At 40.9% G+C, this 20,470-nt stretch overlaps 1 protein-coding gene across 1 annotated transcript in view; it reads right to left on the bottom strand.

Moving 5' to 3' along the window:
• Positions 1 to 505: 505 nt before the first annotated feature.
• The window catches only part of Nbn (nibrin), a 36,143-nt gene continuing 16,178 nt past the window's right edge, over positions 506 to 20,470 (bottom strand). Inside the window, exons 9-16 of the mRNA XM_032905532.1 lie at positions 20,221 to 20,350; positions 16,419 to 16,691; positions 11,789 to 12,230; positions 9,910 to 9,978; positions 7,003 to 7,155; positions 3,591 to 3,704; positions 1,915 to 1,964; positions 506 to 873 (exon numbers count right to left, since the gene is read on the bottom strand). Coding sequence (XP_032761423.1) covers positions 846 to 873; positions 1,915 to 1,964; positions 3,591 to 3,704; positions 7,003 to 7,155; positions 9,910 to 9,978; positions 11,789 to 12,230; positions 16,419 to 16,691; positions 20,221 to 20,350 — 1,259 coding nt within the window. The 3' untranslated portion in view covers positions 506 to 845. The remainder of the gene's footprint in view (positions 874 to 1,914; positions 1,965 to 3,590; positions 3,705 to 7,002; positions 7,156 to 9,909; positions 9,979 to 11,788; positions 12,231 to 16,418; positions 16,692 to 20,220; positions 20,351 to 20,470) is intronic.

Genomic DNA, 20,470 nt, shown 5'->3' on the forward strand with positions numbered 1-20,470 from the left:
GGACATTTAAGAAGCCAAGACAGAGTCACTGTGCTGAGTAAAACCTCCCAAAAGGGGTCCATCTTTCTCTTCGGTATGATGTAGTCAGTGTGAGGGCTGCATCCTACTTCAGTCTCTGAAAGATGTGGGACATATTCTCACCGACGCCAGTGGAATTGGGTCACATCGGTTTAGGGAAGCCACAGAATAATGGGAAAGAAAACCTTACATTGATATGCCTCTCCTCCAGTCTAAAGTGAAAATGAACAAGGTACAGAATAAATTCCTGAAAAGGAATGCATAGAAATTTGAATGAGTCAGGGAGAGCTGGAGAGATGGCTCAGAGACTAAGAGCACTGACTGCTCTGCCAGAGGTCCTGAGTTCAATTCCCAGCAACCACATGGTAGCTCACAACAATCTTGGATCTGGTGCCCTCTTCTGGTGTGTAAGCATGCATACACATAGAGAACTGTATATATAATAATGAAGAAATAAATTAAAAAAAAAAAGACTGAGTCACAGAAGTAAGTACAAGATATAGATCTGTATTTATTATTTATATATAGATATAACTCCCCAACCCATGGTGGAAATCAATCAGCTAGTGGATAAGACTTTGGTCTTACCCTTAATGTAATTTCAGGATTTTGGACACTATTGTGATAATTACTTAGTAAGAAACACATTTAAAATGAGGGGGAAAATTATCTATTACCCCAGAGACCACACAAAAGGAATGGAGTTTGCTTGCTTTATTTAATAAACTGAAGCCTTAAAGCATTGGTAATTCCTATGTACTACATTCATGTATCCCAGTTGGTCTGCAGTAGAAATGTGTTTCTCTAGCTTTCTTTATAAGGTTCAATTATCTTCTTTTTACATTAGGATTATATCTGCAAAGAAAAAAAAATCGTTAAAGGACATTTCAGTAGGGATTCCATTAATGGGCTGTCAAGCAGCAGATGTCTCATGGACTTTTCTTGTACTTGTGAAAAGTCAGTATTGTCACCATTCTTACCATTTACTTACACTATCAACTATCGAGTCAATAAAATTGTAAAACTGCAAGCAGACGGGGGGTGGGGGGGTGGGGGTGGCAAGATGGCTCAGCAGGTAAAAGTTCTTGCTGCTGAGCCTGGAGCCCTGAGGTCAGTCCCCATGACCACGTGGCAGGAGAAAACTGGCTCCTGAAAGTTGTTCTCTGAACTCCACACACTCACTTAAACACACTTACTGTGTGCATGCTTCAACACACATGTGCATAAACGCAGCTATGGATAAATGTGTGCACATGCACACAGTAAGTACTTTAGGTTGAGAAAGAATGTTACTCTGCCTCAGCCGGCGTCTGCCTGATATGGTAGCTCATTAGTATTCGAGAGATAACCACTGCAAAGCGTTTTGGGTTTCTAGAAATCTCGGAATATATTAAATTATAAATTCTTCACAACTCTCTAAAACCTGACATAAAGCAAACACAACCAGTTTTGGATCTCTCATCCAATCTTTCATTTTTATCCATTTGTCAAATTAAAACTAGACAAATGGTCTGGACTCTTAATTGTCTGATTTCAAAATCTGTTCCTTTCATTCTCCTATAACAAAAACCTCACACAGACTGATGATTGAAATACTTTTGGAATCTTATAAGGTCAGAAGAAACAAATATTTAATTGTCACGAACATAACTGAATGAAGGATTTATTTATTTATTCATTATATATGAGTACACTGTAGCTGTCTTCAGACACACCAGAAGAGGGCATCAGATCTCATTACAGATGGTTGTGAGCCACCTTGTGGTTGCTGGGAATTGAACTCAGGACATCTGAAGAGCAGTCAGTGGTCTTAACCACTGAGCCATCTCTCCAGCCCACATAACTGAATTATATCTACATATCTCAAATGGCCGTGGGAGAAAAGTAAAATCTTACCTAAACAGATCATCAGCAAGAGAGTCTTCTTTCGCTTGTTGTTTCTGTGCCTGTCAGAGTTAACACAATGACTCATTAACTCAGCAGCAAAAACGTAACTCCTGATCACTCCCTCTGCCTAGAAAGACACCCTCCATTTGTTTTTCTACATCCAGTCACTTTCAAGGTCAGTTTCTTCACTATTTACTTGGTGTTTAAGGAAACTTTAGGAAAATTGAGATGGGTTTGCAGCACGAGAGAAAGGGTAAAGAACAAGAGTCCCCATGACAGACGAGGTCGTGAGGGTAAACCTGGGGCACGATGTCACCATGTGGTATGCCCAGGTGTGTGTGTGCAGCAGCTGCACGAGCGCCGGAACCACTGCGGCAACAAACCAGGCGTTTGACCGTGCACAGACAACACACATGCAGCCCCTCTCTAATGCCTAGGGAGACCAACAGAAGATGGGAAAGGCCGGCGGCTGTCTCATCGTTTAACTCCCCCAAGCATCCGGGAGCACGCTGGGGGGCCATGCGGCTCCCGTCTCCTTGGTCTTTCCCTTGCTCTCATTCTGCGTCTGCCTCTCACCCTCCTCAACAAAGAGAAGCTGGACTTAGGCTTTACCTTCCTCATTATTTTATGCACTGGCACCAAAGAATGTGCATTCATAAAACATTTGTACACGTAAGACAAACAATAGAAAATAGATAAGGTATTGGATTCGTTGGCAAACTATATGCAGAAAATAGGAAGAGCTGAGGAAAACAAAAGAGGCTCGGCAGTGAAAAGACCCACGTCTTTAGAACTCCACGCTGGATGTGGACAGTCAGTGTTGAAGACAGAAACAGTAAACTGCGACGACCCAGAGAAACTACCAAAGTTATAGTAAGACTGGTAAAATCTTACGGGGGCTGCAGAAGGACACTACAGAGAAAACAGGAAAATGACAGAGCTCAGGAAACTGAAGAGGGATTCAGAACCGCTGGACGGCAGCTCCAGTTGGACGGCCCTCGCTCCACTCGCCCCGTCTACACACATGCCCTGCGGCCATCTCTCTCAGCGCCACGTTCTCTTCCATTTTCCTTGGCTTCAGTCCTTCTTTTCCGTTTACATCAGGAATTACGATTAATCTACTCAGATCCCACTTGCTTTTAACTAACAAAAATGTGTAATTCTCTTAAAATAGATATGGAAAAATAGAGAGTAATCTAAATGCTCTGTAATGGGATGATTTTCCTAAATGGATGAACTAATGTCACACTTGGGTTTGTCTGTAAGATATTTACTTGGGACCAGGGAGATGCCTCTGTGGATGAAGGGCTTGCTGTGCAAGTATGACAGCCTGAGTTCAGAGCCCGGGCACCCACGTAAGAGCTGGGTACACACCAGGAACCTTTGCACCAGGGGAAAGACCCAGGCAGGAGATGGCTGAGCAGCCGGCACTCCCGGTTCAGTGAGAGACCCTGTCTCAGAAATAAACAAAACATACAAAACAAGGTGGGGAATAATACGATGCTTGAAATCAACCTCTGGCTGCCACATGTGCACAGCCTCCCACCCCCACCCCACCCCCGTCCCACCCCCGCCCCACCCCTGCCCCACACATATTTACACATGCATCTGTACCACCCACACTAAAAAGAGTCACAAAAGGCTAAAATGCGAGCCCAAGTGCGAGGGCCTCACTTCCCACTCACCTCCATTTCATGTTTCAACCACTCTTCTAATTCGGTATTCTTTCGAGCATGGTGACCTATTAAATCTGATCCTCCAATGATGTGTGGAAGCTTTCCTGCTCCAGGACACGTTGCCTGCAAAAGAGTAAGCAGTGAGGTAAACACATTCATAAAGTAAGATAACTAGTTTTTTTAAAAAATAAAAGAAAATACAATCAGCGTAAGTTGTGCATAACTGTCTAAGGTGAGAATTTCTTAGTGAAAATGAGACACAGACAGACACCTGCACAGACCCATGTGTTTCCACCCTTTTCTGCTGTTACTGTCCAGCCAGATAGGCCGCTAGGACTTGCCCACAAATGAAAAACACTTCGTTGTTTTAATTATAGGTTTTACTTTAAAATTGCTTTAATTCGTTACCTAGTAATCAAAGCAACCCAAGGAAAGCAAACTATAGTTTAAAACACTGTATCTTATTCTAAGTATTTCAAAATTTAACCTATAATTCCAGCACTTGAAAGGCTGGGGCAAGAAGATTACACAGTTCAAAGCAGTCTGAGTACACATCAAGTTGCAGGCAAGCTCATACTTCATGTAAGACTCTATCACAAAAAGCAAAAATGGGGCTGGCTCTGGGGATAAAGGTGCCGGCCACCAAGCCTGTCAACCTGAGTTCAATTCTCATGGCTTATCTAGTGGAAGAAGAGACATAACCCGCATGTTGTCCTGTGACCTCCAGACATATATGCTGTGGTATGTGCATACCCTTACACACAAAATAAGTAAACAAACAAGCAAAAAAACTTTGCATAAATGTTTTAAAATAAAATGAGTAACAGTATCAGAACTACAGCTCAGGACAGAGTGTCTGCTTAGCATGGGTGAAGGGCACACATGGATGATACCCTCTTGGAACCTCAATACACAGTACTGGGTGGGGACAGGAGGATTAGAAGTTCCAAGTACAAGTGTGTAAATGTGTCTGAGCATGTGCGCACACATGTGCACATGTTCATGTATTTTTTTAAATGAAATTACTCTACATAGGGTAAAAAAATGTTCCCTCCAAGAGCCATACACTAACAAAAACCCCAACCAGATATGAGAAACCTCCTTGTAAGTTGTTGGTCAGAGGAACCCAAGCAATTCCCAAAATAATATGGACCGTCGCCATCGCCATAGCCCTGCTTGCTTCCAGAAGCTGCATAAATTCCCACTGCTGAAGACCCCATGAGCTTAGACTCAAGAGTTAGAAAAACAGAACTGGATTTATCTGGAAGCCTCCTTTCTAAAAGCTAGTGTTCACAGTCCCAAGGAGTGCTACCAAATGGACTCAGTGGGTTGTACTTATTAATCTGTGTGTGGAGAACAATGGAAGAAAAAGAGGCGCTGAGTGTGACAAGGAGTGGGAAGAATTGGGAGGACTTGGGGAGTAAAGGGAAGGGTAAGTGATGTAACATAGTGCACTACTAGGTCTGATAGTGACAGAGGGCAGTGACGTACAGAGGGCAGTGATGTAATACAGTGCACACACCAGGTCTGACGGTGACAGAGGGCAGTGATGTAATACAGTGCACACACCAGGTCTGACAGTGACAGAGGGAGGTGATGTAATACAGTGCACACATCAGGTCTGACAGTGACAGAGGGAAGTGATGTAATACAGTGCACACACCAGGTCTGACAGTGACAGAGGGAAGTGATGTAATACAGTGCACACACCAGGTCTGACAGTGACAGAGGGAAGTGATGTAATACAGTGCACACTCAGGTCTGACAGTGACAGAGGGAGTGATGTAATACAGTGCACACATCAGGTCTGACGGTGACAGAGGGAGGTGATGTAATACAGTGCACACACCAGGTCTGACAGTGACAGAGGGAAGTGATGTAATACAGTGCACACTCAGGTCTGACAGTGACAGAGGGCAGTGGTAACAGTGCACACATCAGGTCTGACGGTGACAGACAGTGATGTAATACAGTGCACACATCAGGTCTGACGGTGACAGAGGGAAGTGATGTAATACAGTGCACACACCAGGTCTGACGGTGACAGAGGGAGGTGATGTAATACAGTGCACACATCAGGTCTGACAGTGACAGAGGGCAGTGATGTAATACAGTGCACACATCAGGTCTGACGGTGACAGAGAGGGCAGTGATGTAATATAGTGCACACATCAGGTCTGACAGTGACAGAGGGAAGTGATGTAATACAGTGCACACATCAGGTCTGACAGTGACAGAGGGAAGTGATGGAATAGAGTGCATACATCAGGTCTGACGGTGACAGAGGGAAGTGATGTAATACAGTGCACACATCAGGTCTGACGGTGACAGAGGGAAGTGATGTAATACAGTGCACACATCAGGTCTGACAGTGACAGAGGGAAGTGATGTAATACAGTGCACACATCAGGTCTGACAGTGACAGAGGGAGGTGATGTAATACAGTGCACACATCAGGTCTGACAGTGACAGAGGGAAGTGATGTAATACAGTGCACACACCAGGTCTGACAGTGACAGAGGGAGGTGATGTAATACAGTGCACACACCAGGTCTGACAGTGACAGAGGGCAGTGATGTAATACAGTGCACACACCAGGTCTGACGGTGACAGAGGGCAGTGATGTATGATGCACACATCAGGTCTGACAGTGAACAGTGCACACATCAGGTCTGACAGGGACAGGGAGGGATGGTGAGGTGTAATGACAGAGGCAGTGATGTAATACAGTGCACACACCAGGTCTGACAGTGACAGAGGGAAGTGATGTAATACAGTGCACACATCAGGTCTGACAGTGACAGAGGGCAGTGATGTAATACAGTGCACACACCAGGTCTGACAGTGACAGAGGGCAGTGATGTAAGGCAGTGCACAGATCAGATCTGATAGTGACAGAGTACACAGTTCTACCTATATTATCCCATAACTCTCTTATCTTCATCAAGTCCTGAGGTGACGAATGCTGTTTTTCAAGTAGTCACGGATCAACATTAGAACCAGGATGATCCTGTCCTAAGAGATAAAGCCTACTTAATCCTTAAGTTGGATAAACAGCAACCTCAGAACTAAATTATCGTTAAGTACATTTATTTCTAAATGTCCTATGTTTATTAATAGTTTGTGTTGTGTTTTAGCAACTCTTTTCATTAACTTTGAAACAGAAGATAAAGAATAGGTTTTCAAACTTGACAATCAAGACTTCATACTCTAAAACCTACACTGTGGAAGGAAAGAGATGATTCCTGTAAGCTGTCTTCTAACCTCCACATAACATACAACGAAAAATAAATTAACTTAAAATGCAAAACAAAAAACCAAAATAATCCATTAAATAGTCCTTTTATTTGTATTTAGTACCAGTGGTGTTTCAACAATCCAAACACTGGCCTTTGAAGACAGAGTTAATAAAAACACTTACCTTCTTGAATTTCTTGAAATTCTTCAGTTCACCACGACCATTTAGTACGCACAGATTTCTGGAAGTGTTATTATGGACAACCAGTGACCTAAATTCAGTCAGCAGCAGTTTTCTTGGAAGCTCCTCACTGCTGTCCGGAAGCTCGTCGGTATTCTTAAGTGGAGATTAAATGGTTAGATACAATCAGAAGGGAAGGGAAATTTACTTGTCATTTAGAAATCTACAGAAAAACGCCCAAACACCCAAGGGAAAACAGAGTTGTTTCTGGCACCTAAACTTTGTGTTTGGGATCAGTCACATCTCTTTCAAAACCGGAAAATTACTCAGGAGCTTGACAGTTCTGAAAACGTTCAATAGCATGTCCACCTAGAAGACTGTAATTTGCACGGTATTTTATACCTAGAGCGTTGGACAGTACTTCAGCAAGCTGCCTTCTTATAGATATTCTCCTGACATGTGTCATCATACTGCTTCTTTCCCATAAGTACTGTGCCATGCCATTAAATATTCCATTGTATAGACCCCCAACTACTATATTTATCGTTTTAACACATCTAGAAGGCAATCTGAACCCACGTGGTCATTAACTGATATCTGTTCAATGAGGTTCAGTGCTTATGTACTTTACGACTGTCACATTGGCAGTAAATGCAGCTTTACACTGTTAAAATCTGCTGTCTGCGATTGAAACACATTCTTAAGAAAGGTGATTACCGAATATAGAATTGTGATGCATATTTCCTGCTTTGTATTTTTTCATGCTTGCCTGTAATTTATTAGTGTTTCAGCATTTTACAAACACTCACACCAAGAAAGCATTCTTTCTGACTTCAAATTTAAAGGGTTTTCTATTTTCAGAAGTACTCCTTATGTTTTCATAGTGGGGCTGTATGTAGGTACATTTTCCTTTTCCTATTTTATACATTTTTTTCTAGAGTGGAATTTTTATGGCTTATATAACAAGAAGAAGAACAACAAAACCACTTCATATATCTCAGTTTGAAAATGAGATTTCTTTTTGAAAAATTATTTTTAGAATTCTAAATTTAAAAAGTTGTTCTTATTTGGCGATTTTCAAAGCATCATTTGTCACTTTCGAGAGGGGTCAATTGGGTTTCTCACTGTACCCCGATAATTCCCAGGCATGTGCCAGTCATCTGCTTGTGTGTTCTTCTCATGGTTCTGAGATGCTGACAGTTACACTTAGGACAGAGTTCCGTTGTGGTACATGTAGGTTTACTGCTTTGTATTTTTAATAAAGACTTTCTATTTTCTGCTCATTTTATATTATAAAGAAGGATGTCAGACAAAAAGCAAATCTGAGTGAGTTTGTTGAGTTCAAAATGGCTCATCAGGCAGCAGAGAGTACATGCAACACACTTGACCCAGGGACACATAAACATACAGTGAACATATAATGCACTAATGGTTTAAGAGGTTTAGTAAAAGAGGCGGGGGCTTGAAAACAAGGAGTGTGGTGGCAGCCATCAGAAAGCATGGCCAAGAAGGTTATACAACTACACGAAAAGTTACTGAAGTTACTCAGCATGGACCATTCAACTACTGTTCAGCATCTGGAGCAAACTGGAAAGGTGAAATGGGGGTGGGTGCCTTGTGAGCTTGTGAGCATAGCAATGATGATGATAGTAATAAGTAAATAATGCATCAGCTTGAATATCATCCTCTCTTACCCTATACACGCCATTTCCAATCAGACTCTGATATGCATCACAATGTACATTGTACATGACAATCAGTGATGATTATCTCACTGGATGGAGGAGACACTCCAGAGCACATCATTCACCAAAGCCAAACTTGCACTAGAAACCATGCCACTGGCCGGATGCCGCTGGCCTGAACCAGTACAGCTTCTCAATTAATTCCTAGTAAAACCATCACATAAGAAAAGTATGCGCAGCAAACTGATGAGATGCGCCCAAAGCTACGATGGTTATAAAAGGGTCCCGATTTTCCATGACAACATCTAACTGCACGTCACACAGTCAACACTTCCAAAGTTGAAACAAATCAGGCTGGAAGTTTTGCCCCATCCACCACGCTCTTGCCAGCTTCAGGCACCTTGCCACCACTTTACAGGGAATCACTACCATCAGCAGATAATGCTTTCCAAGAGTTCCTTGAGTCTGGTTTTTATGCTCTTTTCTCACTGACAAAAAGGTATTGATTATAATAGTTCCTATTCTGATTAACAAGGATGTGTCTGAGCTATAATATGTTAAATTCACAGCCTGGATCTGCAATTCTTTTTACTTCTAATCTAATCCTTACCTGATCTAATTCATCCTGATACTTATACATCTAGACTGACCATCCTAATTCTTTTTTTCTTTTTTGGAGAAAGGGTCTCATTATGGAAATGTGGCTAACCTGAAATTTACTATGTAGACCAGGCTTGCTTTATACTCAGAGATCCACCTGCTTCTGCCTTACTAGGATTAAAGGCATAGGCCACACCCAGCTATTTATTCTTTCAGCTGGTGAACTGTATAATTTATATGTTAGATAAGTGCAGATAGAAGGAACGAAAATGAAAAGCCCCCATAAAGGCCCATCTGATGATAATGGAATCAGAACCTTACTTAAGTAAAACTGGCCTAGTCCTTTTGGAACTTACAGGCATCCCATATCTATTACTGAATTTGATTTTGATAAACAACTTTCCTTAAGAAAACCATTTGCTCAAGACTGTGTCCATGCAGTACAGAAGAAGGGGCTAAACCTAAGATTCTCTATACTCTTCAATGTCTCATGGCTCTAGCAGAATCTATTTCCAGAAGAGGCACACCCCCAAATGGGGCAGAATTATAAAAGGAAAATGTAAAGTGACAGAAAAGTATATGATGATTTACGTCAAAGGCAAGAATAAAATAAGAATTTCCTTACAGATACTTCACGTTTTGTTGACCATGCTTCTATCTGAAGCTCATCTTTCTTTTCTGTTTCATCTTCTTGCTAAAAAAATAAAAAACACTGTTCATAGGAGTTATAAATAAACAATCTCTTTAAAAACCTCAAAAACAATTCTGCTAGGACCCTGGAAGTAAAAGTAAATTATATCCAACAAAATGTAAACACAACATAAAGTCATAAAATCATATCCAGAAAATTACATTAATAGTTAATCTATATCATAAAGAAAACTATGAAGACACTATATCTGGCTGGGATGGTAGAATATCAATGAAGTGCTGGTCAACCTTCCTTTATAAACATTTACAAATATAAATCCTCAAAATGGTTTAAGAAAACCAAATGAAGAATAATCTTAACACCGAGTAAGGTTGGTTAACCACACCATTCCTATAAGTGATGCCATAGCGTGGTATCATGCTTTCCATGTAACTAGGAAAATCGACTGCAGGGCTCATTGATCTTCTCAATACCATTTCTTTCACATACAAGAGAATCAGCAATTACCTTAAAATTAAAAGGTGAAGTTTTTGTTTTTGGTTTTTTTTGGGTACAAATTTACTGTGCAAGCCTACCTGGCTGGAAACTCACTAAGTCAACCAGGCTGATCTCAGACTCACAGGATAAGCCTGCCTCTGCCTCCTGAGTGCCAGAAAAGTAAAATGTCCTTAATACTTTACGATAAAAACGGAAACCTTTTTGAAGATTCTTACTAAAAGCAAGTTAGTGTTAAAATATAGTGATCTATTTTTTAATAGACCTAACTTGTTTATTCTCTCTTAACTCCTACACTGCATTTTTCATTTATGTCACTGTTAGATCCAAAGGGAACCCCCAATACTAGACCCCTCCCTCAACCAAAGCATGATATCTCAAGAATCTGGGCTCAGCTCAGGCGGGACTATAGTATTCCTGGTGGACAGAGGAAGCTGAAAGGCGCTTGGAAGCCTGTGAAACAGATTTTCAAATAGCCACTTACTTATCTGATCCTATTTGAGACGGGCAAATGGGGCATCTAGTCACATATCAAATCGCCAGGTTAACCTTCAGGCTCCTCTGGTCACTATTAACTTGTACCTGTTATGTATACCCAAGCCCCTAAACTCCCATGCTGCTCCAGTTTACAGGCTTCTGTCCTGACCATACAGCTACTTGTTCTTTATAATGGAGGAGCGCTCCTCCTCAGTCTCTCTGTGCACCAGAGAGATATCTCTGTCTGCTAGGTTCCTCTCTGCCCCAGAGAGGTAGCCATGCTGCCGTGGACTTCCCCAAATGCCCGTGACTATTCTCTCGGTCTTATCTACAATAAGAACTTTTCCTGACATACAGAGTGCTCAGGTTTCGCTGCGCCCTTGCTTACATCAATTTGCTGAAGGTTTCAAAATAGTAAAATATGAATAAAAGAATTATACAACGGGACCACATACCACAGTAACATAATTTTATTGTCTGATCACATTGTCATGAACCCTTAAATATTAAATGAAAGCCCTTTTGCTGCTTCACAGAAAACTATGTTAGTGGCGTCCATGGATAGATACATGGTACTCAATTCTTGTATCTTCCTATGTGGATTCTAATTGTGAGGCACAGGCAGAGCAAGGGCTTCTGCGACTCAAACTACAACCACTCTTCTGCAGGTCTGTGCTCACTGTGTGCTGTGGGTCACCTGGGATAGAATTAAGGAAAAGAAGCCAAGGCCATGTAAAGATCTCAACCGCAGATGCAGCACTCAGGACACAAAGGCAGAAGGATCAGAAGTTTAAGATCATCTGTCCCCATGTATCTCATTTGAGACCAGGCTTGGGAACATGAGATCTCGTCCCATAAAATAAAATAAACCGTTACTTACAAGTACGCTGTTGCTTTCTGACACTGGGCCACCATTCAGGTGCTGATTCCTCTCTGCATCCATCCTTGGCTTTTTTCTGATGTTGACATCTGCCTCCTGCTTTTCAACCTTCACTTGAACTGCCAGCTCTGGCTCTGTGCTCCTGAGTAACTCTTCCAACACTTCCTCTTCTGTAGACAAATCCACTTCTTTTCTTTTTCTTGCTCTAAGATCTTCTGTGGAAAATGACTTACTGCCAGGACTCTTCCCATTGGGATTTATGTCCATTCCACCCACAGATGAGGCACTGGATGCCCTGTCCAGAGCCTCACTCTGAGACTCATGGTCCTTGCTTTTCCACAGTGAGGGTCCCGCAGGTTGCGTTTGTTCTAAAAGAGAACAAGACAGTTCCACTCTTGACGACTTGCATGAGGACTGTTCTGGATTTTCTTCATCCCTTTCCCTTAGGTTTAAAAAGGAAAATAAAGTTGTAATGAGGGATTTTGTTTAATCTGTCATTATTTAATACTCAGTCCATGTAATGCACAACTTTCTCCTGACTTTATTAACAATATTACAGAAAACCAGCTTTCCCAATGGGATGGGCTTCATACTCTTTCTACTGTGTTGACAGAACTAATGGATCCTGTGGTTAAAGCAATTGAAGAGCCCTGTCCTCTCTGCTAATGTAGAATCATCCAATAAATCAATGTGAGGGAAAAGAGAAATTACATAAAAATACACAGGGCCCGCTGGCAGAAGGCAGCACCTTATCCAATAGTACTCGGAATCCATTGGTAATTAAAACCTTTATACCTGGGACTATAACCTGATGAGTTAATGAGAGCTGGAGTCAAGAAATCAAGCCAAACAGGCTAAAATTAGAACACACATCAACTGAATACTATGTGACCAGGTCGCTAACAGTATTCTATGCATCAGTGCATCATTCGCTCAAGAAGTACTAAACATTTTGGTTAACACAAGTTGTACAACAAGTTGAGAGGAGTAACACTTGCGTCTCTGCCTTCTAGGTTGTCAAAGATCTAAGTATGAATGTTCTTAAGGGATGGCTGTGTACAGGGCTTATTATGTCTAGGTGGGCAATTACATCTTATCAATTGGATCAGAGGTTATTGTGTTGTGTGTTCTTTCATGTGGCGATTTAAGTTTAAGAGTATATGGTGGTCAGAGACACTAAGTCGCCACAGAATTGGGATGTATATTTCTAGCATGGTGGCAACTTGCCTTGGGAACTAGTTGGATAGAGAGATTGCTGCCAGGCTCAGAGAGACGCCATCGGCAGTGTGATATGGGATAGAGCAAAGCCAGTGAGAGGCTTTGCTGACTGAGACAAAGATATCTACCAGATATCTTCGGGCACTTCAGTGCCGGATCTAGTGCAGGGTAAAAGACAGCCTTTTTTTTATAATTTTACAGCAAGAGATGGCGAACCAACGTGCTGGGCGAGAATCCACTAGTAATTCTAAGAGTTGAGAGAAAGTTTTAATTTCTAAGTAAGAGGGGGCCAGCGCCATGTTGAATCACATGATGTCTCAAGTATGGGAACTTTAAACAAAGAAATAGAAACAGACTGGGCTAGCAGGCTATAGGTCCTCTGCTGTGTGATAAGTAGTGACAGCTCAGAGTTAGAGATTAAAACTACTTTTTAAAGAAAGTTATTTAGAAAGTCTTTCAGGATACTCATATTCCTTCTAATGTGGGCTCCACAGGAATTTTGGGTTGAAATCCTAGTTAGACAAGCTACTTCTTAATGACCTTCTTATTAGAAGGTGAACAAGTTTGTTTTTAAGAAGAAAGTACAGAGATTACCTGAATCGTGTGGGGATTTTAATCCATGGTTCGGAACTTAGATAGGGAGAATTAGTCACTGACTCTAAGTTGAGAATTGTGATATTTACAAGTTATTAAGGTTAAATAAAGATCTGAGGCTCGGGTAGAGAGCTTGACAGATTGATATATTTTGGGCTAAAGTCCTGGTTTGATAAGTTGCTTATTGGTATTAGAATTGATAGAAAGTGTTTAATTTGTTTTATGATGTACCTGCTAAAGGCCATATGGCTCGCTGACGCCGGTTACCGAGGGTTTGTGGTTATTTTTGATATTTTCCACCATAAGAAGTTCAGATTCTCTTAACGTGAGCCCCATAGGAATTTTGGGTTAATTTCCTGATATGACAGATTAGAAAAGCCTATCAGGCTAATTGTTTAACACTATTGTTCAGCTTACTTCCTTTTGTAAATTGTTTAATCTTCATAATGGTTTTATGAGTTATATGATTACTTTATATGAATTTTATGGTTATATTATTACTCTGGGAGAGAGTGCAAGATACAAGCTTTCCTGGTTACAGACTAGGGAACACAATATTCTGGGAGAAAGTTTTTGTTTTTGTGTTTTTAAAAACAGTGATTGGGCTCTGGAAACCTCATCAGATTTGAGAGAGGGAGACCACCTTAAAAACTAGATTCAAGAGAATCAAACAAAAAGATATTATTATTCTAAACTTTTGTCTTGAGAGTTGTATTTTACAGAGTGTGCCTACTTGGAATCCTGGTCTCAAGGACTTTCAGCTGGGTCCAGTCAGGACACATCGGCTACAGCATTTGCTTCATTCTTCCTACTCCCTACCCCCAAGGCTATCTCAACGCTCATGTACAGCTTGAAGAAGTTATAGAAGAGTCGTCGCCCCAATTCCCTGAACTTTTGGGGGACTGAAAGTGGTTGTTCTAAGGCTGTTTTCATGAGGAATTTAGGAATGGCTGTAATTTATCAGGGAGGAATTAGCTAGATTGAGTTGTACAGCTATAATCTCATTTGGTAATTAAGCTAAATCATACCTTTGCTTTGGTATAGAATTTATTTGTTAAAAAATTTAAAAGTACAAGGTTTAGAGCCAGTCCTTCTATGTAATGCCTTTGATGGCATTACAAACTTCTGAGTTGATTATACATGTGAGTTAAGGCACAAATAGCAAATTCATGGCTCTGAGTTTGTTAGAATACTTTCAAGATAATAAGATAGTTAACGGACAACTTTTCCAGATTATCTTATATAGATTTTATGATGCTTTCAAAAACGTCAGAAATCCACAGAATATGAGATTTAAAGTTATTTATCTTTGGTTGAGACATATCTGCTCCTAACGGTTCCCCTTTGGCAGATTTAATGAAGAAATTGAATATCTCTACCTCCAGGTGAGGGAATACTTTGTGGCTAGGTAGCCATTGGGTAGAAACTTCCTGATTCATCTGCAGACTAATACTGTCCAAAAAAGGACACCTAATGCAGAGTAGTTGTTGACTGATAATCTCTGCCGAGCCAGAATTATCAGCCCTTCCAGGTTTCTGCATTTCAAGAGTCTGTCAGATGATTTTGGACCAGAAAGCTGAAAACTTGCGCTTACATGTTGCTAACAGAGGACTGTGCTACTGGAGATTTGTCTCTACAACCTCTAAGTTCTGGAAGCCGTGTTCAGCTTCCTATGTGTATAGACATTTGGTCATTCCCAGATTTCTAACAGGGTTGTAGACTGATTATAGTTTCATAGCCTATCAGGCTTTTTATCAGAGTTATCAGATAGTATACAAGCTAGCCAGGATATAACATACATTTTAAGCCTTTCTTAAGCTGGAATGGATAACTAAATGTTCTGTTTAACTGATAAAATGTTGGACTGGGTATTAGGTATATTTTATGCTTTTAAGTACAAAATGATAATGGTTGTACTCAGCTTATATTTGAGGAAGTTTCTTTTTTTTTTTTTTTTTAATTAGATAAGAAGAGTGAAATGTGGGATGATGTCATTACGCAGGTGGAGGCAGGTACAAGAAAGAACGAGGCCTGTCACTGGACGAGAAGGAAGGATGGGTGGGAGAGAAGTTTGAGGGACAAGAAGGAGACTGGAATGGGAAAAGGAGAGAAGCCTCGGAGAGAACATGGAGGCTGATGTTAAGATTCCTCTCTGTATATTTACAGGTTGTTATGAATATTCTTAAGGGATGGATGATGGATGTGTACATGGCTTTGTATGTTTAGGTGGGCAATTATATCTTATCAAATGGATCAAAAAAAAAAAAAAAAAAAAAAGCAGGCTGAGCAAGCCAAGGGAAACAATCCATTAAGCAGCATTCTTTCCATGGCCTCTGCATCAGCTCCGGCCTCCAGGTTCCAGCCCTGCTTGAGTTCCTGTTCTGATTTCTTCCAATGATGGATTATTACCTGAAGTATAAGCCAAACAAACCTTTACACCCCAACATGCTTTTTCGGTCATGGCGTTTTGTGGAAGTGATAGAAACCCTTACTAAGACACTGACAACCTACAGTGGATCCAAGGATTCACATGGTGAAAAGAGAGAACCGACACCTACAAGTTACCTCCTGCTCTCCGAAAACATTGTAACACACACACACACACACACACACACACACACACACACACACGGCGGGGGGGGGAGGGGAAGAGAGAGAGAGAGAGAGAATAATTTCTAAAAACATAAATACAAACCTTCTATAGATACATTCTGTTTCTTTTTCAATAGAACAGGCTAAAGAAAATGCTGCTCTACACTTATCTATCAATCTAACCATTTTTTTCAGGGACACAGTAGAGGAATTATTGACAACAGACCTTTTTCTGGAGCATGGCTGGAAGTAGTTTTTGATGGAGTTCTGCTGCTGCTGAGAAGACCAATCTTTATTTTTACTTGCAGCAGGAAATTTCATTGGTGAAAGCTGATAGTTCGGGGCCTTTGCCCTAGCCAGTGTATTTGATGCCGCATTGTTAGAATTGGAGCTTTGGTTAGAGGTCTCCTTTATATTGCACGTTCCTTGTAAAAGCTTTCTAGAGTTTTGGTCGAGTCCAAAGATCTTTACTTCTTCTGGTCTTTCACTCAAAGACATACTAGAGGGGAAGGACAGAAAGGCAAACAGTTAGTACAACTTTTATTTACAGACAAAGCTCTCCAAATGTTCTGATAAATACAACTTCAGAAGAGTAGAGAATGATTCAGCTAACATAGTTTCCCACTCCAAAAGAGCAGCATCCTGCTGTCTAGTGCCTGGAGGATGGCATCATACTCTTGGCACACAGCCAGCAGGCTCCCCACAGCACATACCTTCACTCTCTCCTAGAAACACTGCCGGATACACTCGTGACCCTAACCTAGTCTCCTACTGTACAATAAACTAGGTAGTAGGCCTGTGTCATTTTTATTTAAACATTTACAGTATCTTCATGAAAGAGAGTGTTCCAATAAACTACAGGAAATCAAGTAAACAATATTATTCCAGAGTCACTCATAGATTGCTATGTGTGCATTTAAAATACCCTGGACAGACTGATATCTGATTTACCAGATGCTACCACAGCAGATGCTGTGCTATAGAACTCCAGACTACTAGAAAATACTTTAAAGACTTACATTGTTTTATGCAATATGATTGAATGGACCAAAAACCAAATAAAGCTCTTTCAAGAAACTACTACAAGTTAACAGCTTCCTTTACAAGTTCTGCACACAATATAATAGTAAAAATGTATTCACGATCTTACATAGTTTATTAAATGTCTTAATAGAAGAATGTTTTAAGACATAAATAAAAATTATCATAGAATACAAAAACAGTAACCCTTTCTGTTAAACAACAAAAACAAAAAACCAGAATTTTTCAATAAGAACATTGAAAAATGAAATATATGGATGAATATTAACTATTTGGATATCCAAGTTATCCAAATAACATGAGCTCCCAAATTATAAGTAATATTGAATTATAGGTATTATGTAACAGAGCAAAACAGTGCAGAAGTTCCTCCATCCTGTGTTCAGGTTTAACTAGAATTTGATCTCCTTGGTTAAGAATCACATGGCAAATTACCCAGCTCTACTCCAGGACCCAAGGCCGAGATGCTGCAGCTAATGCAGTTTAGCTTCTGTTAAACTGTCTATCTGTGCAGCACTCCCCGCCCCACAGCTGCTGAGCAAGATAACAGGATATGGGCTGTGCCTTTAAAAGCCTCCTGGTCTAAATGCTTAGGGCTACACTTAGGTCCAAATACTTCAATGTAGTCCAGGGGCCTGGAAAAACCTTCCAATTATCTACACAATGTGCCTGTGTGGTCATCTCTGGAGGGATATCTGTAGCAATTATACAGCTGACATGTTTATAGTAATATATCCAAACTCATGAGGAATACATTCTAAGACTGTAGATTGGTGTCTTTATGTAGGTGAGGGCTGGCAAAGGATGGGGCGAGGCCCATGACTGGACAGTAAGAAGTAAGGCTGGGACAGAGTTTTGGTAAGGGGGGAGAGAGGAGAAAGAAGAGGAGAACCAAGATGGAGGCAGAGAAGGACGACCCAGATCCGGGTGGCCTTGAACAGCCACAGGTAGTAATGAACATTTCTTAAAGGATGGGTCAATTCATCCTACCTAGGTGGAATCATCATCAATTCCATCTAGTTTATATCATCAATTGGCTCTGAGTTTATTGTATGCTCATTCTGTGGAGTATAAATTTACTGAGATAAATTACTTAGCTAACTTATATCTTATTGCTAATTTACAAGCATCTGGAGTTTTGATTTGAACGGGTTGCTGGGAGTTGATACTATAACCATTCGGCAGCAGTTGCCAGGAACGTACACAGCAGGAGCAGAGAGCTGCGAGAGGGGAGCTGTTGCTTGGAGCAGGGGGTGGTTGCTGGGATGCTGGGAAAGTGAGCAGAGTCCGCAGTAAGAAAGCTGTGAGATGTGAGATAGGCAGTCTCTGTATGAAACTGGTGTGGCAGTGACCCGCCTTGGGAACTGCCTGCTGGGCTCAGACAAAGCTGGCAGCAGCGTGGGATAGAGACTGGGAGCTTAGCAGGGAGACGCTTTGCTGACTGAGATGAAAATACCTCGCTAATGCCATATGGCTCGACACTGCCAACTAGCGAGGGTCTGAGGGTATTTTTAATATTAACTGTAACATAACACCACTGGGCACTTGAGGCCTGAAAACAATGACAGTGTGAAATTCTATAAATACATATATTTATGTATACAGTCCATTAATTTATAAAGTAGGCATAAATTAGAGGTTAACAGTAGACACTAAAAAAAAAACAGTAATTACCATGTACTATAATAAAAGTTACATGAATGTGGAGTCTTCCAAACTATTTTATTGTACTATACTCACCCTTCTTATGATAAGGCATAAAAAAATCACTATGTGATTAAAGAGACGAATGGTTTAGGCACTGTGAAATAGTAACATCAGGCCACTATGTAAAAATTACATGACTGTAAGACAGTCACTCCAAACCACAGCAGCTAGTAGTGCCAGCAGCTGGGTAGCATATACAGTATGGACCCACTGCACAAAGAAAAAATGTGCATGTAGGCAAGATAACCTGACAGTGGTTCTCAATCTGTGGGCCGCAACCCCTTTGGGGGTTGAATGACCCTTTTACTGGGGTCGCTGAAGGCCATCAGAAAATATAGATATTTACACCATGATTCATAACAGTAGCAATGTTACAGTTAGGAAGTAGCAACAGAAATACTTTTATGGTTTGGGGTAGCCACAGTGTAAGGAACTGTATTAAAGTGTCACAGCATCAGGAAGGTTGAGAACTGCTGTGCTATGATATTTCATCATGGTCTTCAGAAGTGTAAGTTAAAACTTAGAAATTTCTAGTTTCAGCAATTTTCCCTTCCATAAGTTTAGACAATGATATGACTATGGGTAATTAAAAATACATATGTATGGGCTACTATATTTCAAATTTATTTTATTAGTCACAAACACTTTTACTCTTTAAGACACATTTAAAGGACTAATAAAAATTACCCAACAGCAGTGAAAGAGCAGCTTGTAGCCTACCTCAGCTCTGCCACCCCACCCCCCCCAGCGTGCCGTCTACAGCTACTCTACTCTACAGCAGCAGAGCTAGGTAACGACAGCAAAGATCCGAATGTCACAGGTCAGGAACATTTCCTCGCTGAAAGAACTACATCCAACAGAGGAGTGTTGAGTCGGAGAAAGTCTCCCCGTGAAACAAAGAGCACGCCAGTTGGTTATCCAACACCAAATGGTCAGCCGTGAACACACACATACAGGTGACACTGCACAGATGGAGCGGCTTGTAGGTATGCATTTAGGAGGACACATAGGCACGCGTCATAAAGAAAAGAGGCTATGAATTTGGGGTGGCGATACAGGGAATATTTGGAGGAAGGAATGGAAATAAGGAAATGATATAATTATCTCAAAAAAAAAAAAGAAAGAAAAGAAAAAGAAAAAATTTGCTGATCCCTATGAGATATCATTTTCCCTGGCAGCCCCGTCTTCCATGCTGTGTCTTGATAAAGACAGAACCTTTTTCTTGAATATGCTCTTAACTGATAAAAAAAATTACAACAGCAAGCTAAGAGATGCTTTACCATGTATCTGCTGGCTCTGATTCTGTGTCAGCTACGTATGTGGTCATATTCATTGGAGCACTGGGGATGACTTTTCCATTGGCTGACAGGCCTTGGGAAAGGCTTGGTCCTGGAGTCGTCGTCTTTAACTCTGTACATCATGCAAGAAAGAAAATCACAACTATTACACAGAAGACGGGAGCAATTATACAAAGTTATATTTTGGGGCAGCATAAATAGATATATGGACGGCAATAAGGACGCGCTGAGA

This window comes from Rattus rattus, chromosome 1 (genome assembly GCF_011064425.1).
Source record: "Rattus rattus isolate New Zealand chromosome 1, Rrattus_CSIRO_v1, whole genome shotgun sequence".
NCBI classification, from domain to species: Eukaryota; Metazoa; Chordata; class Mammalia; order Rodentia; family Muridae; genus Rattus; species Rattus rattus.